Source organism: Gallinula chloropus (assembly GCF_964237585.1).
Source record: "Gallinula chloropus genome assembly, chromosome: 4".
NCBI classification, from domain to species: domain Eukaryota; kingdom Metazoa; phylum Chordata; class Aves; order Gruiformes; family Rallidae; genus Gallinula; species Gallinula chloropus.
Window position 1 is genome coordinate 17,853,795 of NC_140088.1, and position 7,470 is coordinate 17,861,264.

The 7,470-nt window shown below is 46.4% G+C and overlaps 1 protein-coding gene across 1 annotated transcript; it reads left to right on the top strand.

Annotated features, from left to right (window-relative positions):
- Window positions 1-448: 448 nt before the first annotated feature.
- On the top strand, window positions 449-6,456 carry FGF3 (fibroblast growth factor 3; the record flags this gene model as incomplete). Its single annotated transcript, XM_084263665.1, has 3 exons — window positions 449-707; window positions 2,748-2,851; window positions 6,124-6,456. The coding sequence occupies 3 exons, from the start codon at window positions 449-451 to the stop codon at window positions 6,454-6,456; spliced, it is 696 nt and encodes a 231-aa protein (XP_084119791.1).
- Window positions 6,457-7,470: the final 1,014 nt, after the last annotated feature.

A 7,470-nucleotide genomic window follows, 5' to 3' on the forward strand; every position in this document is an offset into this window, starting at 1 on the left:
GTCGATCAACTATTTTCCCCACAGTCCTTGCCGAAATTCAGTGGGTGGGTGTCTCTCTTTTTCTCTCTCTCTCTCTCGTCCTCTTCCCCCCTCTCCCCCTCCTCCCCACCCCCCCCCCCCCCCCCCCCCGCCTCTCTGTCTCTCATGCATGCCGTCTGTCTATCTGGAAACCCAAGGAGAAGGCTGATCACGGCAGCTCCGTCTAATACAAACAGCTGGGACTCTTCGGTGGCCTTTGCTGATTTCTATTGATTTAAGTAAATCTGAGACAGATAAAAGGGCCAGATCGAGGCTGATAAAAACTTGCCAATGCTTCACGGCTCGAAACAGTGTGTGCTCTGCAACTTTGGAGTGCTGCTAGCAAGACGGCTTTAATGGGACCCCTGGTGTCATTTGCTCCAAGCCTCGATCTCCCCAGCAGACTAAGCGCTGCGGCCATCATGCCACAATGGTTATAATTTGGATCTTGCTCCTGAGTTTGTTGCAGGAGCCGTGGTCCCCAGGGCGGGCCGCGGGGGTGCCCGAGGCCGCCGGAGCCACCGCTAGCGACCCCCGGCAGCGCCGGGATGCGGGGGGCCGCGGTGGCGTCTACGAGCACCTCGGGGGAGCGCCCAGGCGCAGGAAACTGTACTGTGCCACCAAGTACCATCTCCAGATCCACCCTAACGGCAAGATCAACGGCACCCTGGAGAAAAACAGCGTCTTCAGTGAGTACCGGGCACACGTTTCCCGCCCCGCTTCCCCCCGGGCCGGGGTGTGTGGGGAGGGGGGTATCTCGCTCGGACCAATTGCATCCTGCGCTAGCACCGACGGCCAGGCGACGGCGGGTGCCGGGACGGTGTCGGACGGGGCACCGGCGAAGCCGCTCCCTCCTCTCCTCCTGCCCGTAGCTGCCCCGGGGCAGGAGCTGCTGCCCGGTGGCTGGGGCTCCTTGTCGGGGACTGGGTGTACCTCCAGCTGCCGGGGCGTTCACTCCCTCCCCTAGTCGGGCTTGGAGAGACCTCGCCTCGGCGTTTCGGGAGCAGTCCCTCCGGCTCCACCGGACGCCACAGAGCCCTTTCCGCGCCTTCGCACCTTCCGACTACCGCTCAGTCCCAGGGGACTGGCGGGCCCGACGGAGCCCCTTCTGCCCCTGGTCCGGACAGGGAACTCCTGAGCGGGGACATGGCAGGAGGCGGAGGGGCTCAGTCCCCCGGAGCAAAGCGGGACCCCAAGCCCCAAGTTCCCCCGACGTGCACCGGGAATCTGCCCTGTACAGCCCGCCCGATCTGTCACTTGCCCTCGCTCTGCCGGGGGCTTCCCACGCCAGCCCTGCTCCGGTCCGGACCACTGGGCAACCGGTGTCCTCACACCTCCCCGAGGTTGAGTGCCTGTGCCCTCCTCGACGGGCTGCAGGCGGCCCTCGCCTCCCTCGTCCCGCCCCGACTTGTCTCCCGCGGGGGGCTTGAGCTTCCTCGGGCTAAATCACATCTGTCCCCTTTGACATGTGCCGAGGATCGGCGGTAATTAAGATGAAACGGGATATGGTCGGGAATGAGGGGGTTTATGCGAGGGCGGCAGAAGGGAGGAGAGCGGAGCTCAGCTCCGCCGCTGCCGCGGGGGGAGCCCCGCGCGGAGCCCCGGGCGCCCCCGCATCCAAGCCGGCCCCGGGCACAGCCCTGCCTCCGCCCCGGCCTCGCCACCCCAGGAAGCGTAAATCCCGACTGATGATGGCACACAGAGATAGGGAGACCTCAGGGATATGTCTGAAGTCCATAAAAGAAAACCACTATTTCCTAGAGGAAAACCCCCTCGCTATCAAAGCCTGGAGGAGGCATCCTTCAGCAGCGAACCGGTGCCTGATTCAAAACAGCTGTACCAAAACCACCCCAAGTCTCCCAGACACGGTCAGGCCAGCAACCCAGCCCTGGAAAGGGGACAGGACTGTGGCTCTGCTGTAGCATTGCTGAAATGCAGCAATGGGTTTCAGTGCAAGGCTAGCCTCTTACCTCCAAACACTCATAGAAAGTACCAAGACATCAGTTCATGGCTGTAGAACTGAGAGCAGAGTTTGTGCAAACCCTGCACAGGTAACACAATGTCTCCAGAGACATTTGTGCCTCCAACAGCATCATAGTACCTTTGCCTGGACATAAACATTTTGGCAGCTGACACAATTCCTGTGTTTCAGACACGATCTTTGATGTCCTGAAAATCTCTTCCCTTTTGATTTGTCTTGGACAGTCATATTGTCCTTGTCTGGTGTGCTACATCGACTTCTTAATGGCAAGTTCCTTTAGTGATTATATATATGGCTCTAAAATGCAGCCAACTCACTAGTTTACCCTCTGGAGACCTCAGCAAGGGCTTTGTCCTGAAATGGACAGCTTTGTGGCTGGTTTCCGTAAGTCAAGAGCTCTCATGTTCCTAAGCATTAAGAGGATTTAAACTTTTTTTATATACATATAGGATTAAGTGAACCTCTAGTTCAGTGTCAGATCTTTTCCAATTTTTAAAGAGTTCAAACTCAATCAGATAACTAGGGATTTATTGTCAAGGTTGTCTCAAACAATTCCCACACTGTCATCATTTTATATAGTTTCAAATAACAGTCCCATTTCATTCACAAGATTGCACCGTGATTTTGATGTGAGGTAGTGATAGCTGTGAACTCGTGCTCTGCAGGTAAGCACTCATTCAAACGCATCTGAAAAAAATTACACGCGATGGGGAGCAGCAACATGTCTCACAATTGTTTCTGTTTCCAGGTATTCTTGAAATAACTGCTGTTGATGTTGGAGTCGTTGCCATCAAGGGCTTGTTCTCTGGCAGATACCTGGCCATGAACAAAAGGGGCAGACTTTATGCGTCAGTAAGTTATACTTAAGACTGGCATATGCCTGATATTTCTTGTGGGGAGAACAGGTTCAGTGGGGAGCACTGATTTCTTATAAATTAACATTCCTAGAGAGAAGAGTAATGTTATAACAGGTATCTGTGTGGAATTTGTTACAGGCACCCAATCAGTATATTTTTAAAAGTGGAAAGAAGCTGTGTTCTTACTTTCTTACTGCCAGTACAGCCAAAGGCAGAAGAATGTATTTGGCAAAGATATTTCACGCAGCCAAAGTGCTGGGCAATTTGGTGCACTGACAAAGACCTCAGGAGCTAGCTTTTGCAGTGCAGAACTTCCATCTCTGTTCAAAGTTACCCACATTTATATTTGATGTAGACCTTGGGCACTGACAGAGGATATGTGTGCCAGGTAAAGAATATCCAGAAGCAACTGAGAATGGCTGATAGAGGAAAGCAGCCTACTGACAGGAGTTTCTTTGCACAGAGCATTTGTTTGGGCAGTGAAAGAATTTACCAGTACTAAAAGGCAGGGCTACAGCAAGGAAAAGAAGCATGAGAAGGTGCAAGAGGTGAAAATAGACACCTTATTCTACTCCTTTGACGTCATTTTTCTGTCCTCATCTTTGAAGTAAAATCTGGGCTGTACTGATACTGGTTGGAGTGTTGCCTTTTCAGCCCAGCTAATATTTCCCCTCGGTGAATAAAATACTTTTGCCTAGACTTCTTCACATTCAGGGACATTCTAAGCCGTATTTGTCAGTATGTATACTATATCTACCTACTTGAATTTCTTCCATTGTCTTTGATTACATCCCTAGCAATCTTGTGATCTCTTACTGTGTAACAGCCATACTGTGCAGCTTGTCCAAGAATCCTGTGGTATGGAAACAGATTTGAAGAGGGTAAAATAGGGCTATGTGAAATTTGCTTCCTCCAACTAGTCATTATATGTAATTCTGTTGATTCAAACAGCGGGATATATCCTCAAGCAGTGTGAGCGTTTTCCGTGTGAATGCAGCCCAGGTAACACAACTGGTTGCCTCCCTGGTTTTAATGTATTTAACTCCACCTTTTCAAGAGTGTTCTGATAGTGTTTATGACCCAGGTTCTGCAACACATCTCTTGTAATGAACACTGATTAAAGTGCTTATGTGTGAAGATATGGTTCTTTGCTGGTGCAGAGAAGCAGATCACAAATGATTTTAGTAAAGGAAAATGTGATGATGATGTGTTAGCTCTGCTGTGCCAGAGATAAGGCTGGCCACTTCTCTGCTTCCAGTTAATATTCTGATTAAAATGGGCATCTTTTTCTAATGGAGCTCCTCCATCAGCTCAGAGCCAGCATCTGCTTCAAAGAAATTAATGGGAAGGATGAATTTTCAAGTTCTTTCTCATCTTTCTCTTATTCCAAATAGGTATGTCATTCCTCCATATTAAACTGAATTAAAGTAAGACTAAACAAATCCTGAGCAAAAAGCTCCTATCCTAGAGTGGAGAAAAGCCTAGAGTAGTGGGATAGCCCATGGAGTCCTTTCCTCCTAGACTTCCCTTTATAGTGTGAGGAGCATTAAGCCATCCTGAAGTTAATTCAGCTGTCACATGCTGAGGAGTATCAGCCGTAAAAGGTTCCTCTGCAACTAGAGAAGATACTTTTTTGCTGTTCCAGCTCAAGTTTGAGAGACTGTTCCAAACTTGTGTTTCAGAGCTTAGGGGGGGACAATCCAGGAAAAGCCATTCTGCTCCAGCTTTTTTCAGAGAAGCAGCAAAGGGTGAGGGTTCAGGTTGGGAGAAACTTCCTGGTTTAGCTTGCCTAGAAAAAACTGACCAGACTTTACTGATGTTACTGTGCCGGGAACCTGTGCAAGGTCCCTATTTCACATAAGAGTGACTTCTTTGGGGATAATTACACAGGGAGCGTTTTATGAAACAGTAGTGGAATAACTCCATTATCCCTTGGATCACCCATTTTCTCAAGTCAATAAAAATTAGTTTGTTGAGCCTACTGAATTTCTTTGTGTCCTTAGCAGTTTGTGATAATCCTCTAGGTTTATGCTCTGTGATTAAATGCTCTACAAGCAGAACCGAGGCAGGCAGCTGGACAAACCTACCTCCATATGGTAGCTGCGTGGGCTCCAGAACCACATCATATGAAAACCTTGTCCTTGCAAAGAAGGGCACTTCCGTTTTACAGCTGTGAAGCTGAGACATGTGGAGTCTTTTAAAATCTTGTTGACTGTCTATCAGCATTTCTGGTGAGCAAACAGCATTAAAGACATGTTGTTAATGGAACCCATGGCTTTTCTGGCCCCAGCCTAGCTACCTGTGTCCTTGCCATGTCCTCCAGAGATGTGATGCTAATTAAAAAACCTTTGTAAAACCACGATAGCAGTTCACCTCTGCCTCTGTGCTTTACTTATGTTAGACACTGGTCTTAACCACACAGGTACAGTAAAGAAGATTTTGTAGTTAAGAAACAATATACAGTGTGGGAGGTCCTTTATTTGTCTTGTTTCTACTGCTCTGAGGGAGGAGAAAGGAGTTCCTCATGCCAGGCTTTTACGCACTGCTTTCTCTCAGTTGAACATTGGATGAAAAGGGGCAAACTTTGATAGATCATATAAAATGAGAACACACAGGATAGGTGTGTGTTCTCCTTTACAGTCTGTGATAAAGGAGCAGCCCGGCATTTTGGAGGAACACACAAGTGGACAGAGTGTATTGTCATTCTGCTGTGCTGAAGCAATCAAAGAAGTTTCATAAAGATGTTGTTTACTGCTCAAATATCCACATCAAACTGGATGCAGTAGACAGCAGGTGTATCCAACTACTAATATGTCAGTTAAAGAGCCACATTTGACATTAAATAGTAGAATTTGATCTTTGTAATGGATGTCCAAGTTTGATAGGCAGCAGTTAAATGATCTAAACATGAAAAAATAAATTTACAGCTGAACAATCAGCAAAGCTTTTAATTCCTATTCACGTGGCACTTTGTCTTGCTTATTTTTTTTTTCCAGATTGTTTTGTGGCCTCTCTCTGTCTCTGATCCATAGAGTATATTTGTACTGCTGACAAGGAACTCCTTGTTGCACAGCAGTCCAGGCTGAGTGAACCTCTTCTGTTTGCTTTCTGTAGCACCAGTCTGAGCTTTTTCTTCTCACACATGTTGCTGTCCTTACCCTAAAACTGAGTAGAGTCTTTCTTAATACTTTAGTCCAATCTTATTGAGGCCGAAGAGAGCTATTACCTGTATAGTAATTCTTAAACTTTGTCATGTTTTCTTTACAGGAAAATTATAATGCAGAGTGTGAGTTTGTGGAGAGGATCCATGAATTGGGTTACAACACCTACGCGTCCCGTCTTTACCGGACTGTACCTAACAGAGCTGGCACCAAGCGCAAAGCCAGTGCAGAGAGACTCTGGTATGTCTCAATCAATGGGAAAGGACGACCCAGAAGGGGCTTTAAAACTCGCAGGACACAGAAATCATCTCTCTTTCTGCCCAGAGTATTGGATAACAAAGACCATGAAATGGTCCGAATGTTCCACACAAACGTAAAATATCGAGAGAGTCTCCTGAGGACCCCAAGCAAGAACCAGCGAAGAAGGAGAGGGCGCTGATGTGGGTGGAGGGAGCTTGTACAGGGGCTGGAAGTGACTGAGAGTCTTCAAAATACTACTAAAAAGACTAACAGCTGTGATTGTATGACAGGCATTAACATGGACATTTTTGTATACACTGTCTAATATAACTGAATCACATCCGTTTCTTTTAGCTATTGTAGAATTACTACTTGTGGTAAAAGAGGTATGGGAGAAACTAAGGCACATTCAAATGTAAATTAGTTGGATGTAATATTTTTTTCCAATTATTTCCACATTTTCTTTTTTTTAAAAAAACCCAAAACAAACAAAAAAACCCCAACCACACCACCCCCCCCCCCCAAAAAAAAAAAAAACTCCTCACCCTTTTTATTGCTAGTATTTTCAGTCTAACCTGCCACAGGGTATGATCTCAGTGACCCAGTCTTACTAGATCATATGAATATTCTACACTTCCCAATCTTGTGTCCACAGAGAAAGCATAGCACTTCCATGGCTCTATTGGCAGTTCTTCATAAAAGGCCTTGTTCCTATTTTTATGGAATACAGGAGTTAGAAAACTGGTTTATTTTTTTAACTTACATGTATTTATTTTTATTTTATGACCAGTCAGCATTAATCATACTTTTTCCACAACTGTCCAAGAAATCTAAAATTGTAAGCTAGTTCAAACATTTCAGCAGACTCACACATTACTAAGCTATTCTTGAATCTGTTTAATTAAAACTCAAGGTACATGACATTGTCATTCAAATAAATGAATGTTGGTAAAGTGGCATTTGCATTGGCCAAGCTTTAGCAATATATATCTATTTACCAACTGATGAATCCTCTCTTAACATAGAACCAAGATATGATGTGAAAGCTGAGTTTGTGGGGTGGACTGAATTTGCAGTATAGGAGAACTCAGCACTGGGGATGAGAATGTTTATCAGGTACTCTTTCTAGCTAAGCTTTTTACAGGAATTCCTAGTTTTAGGTTAAATACATTTTAACTGTTTGGGGGGTTGGAAATAAGTTACATTGGGCATA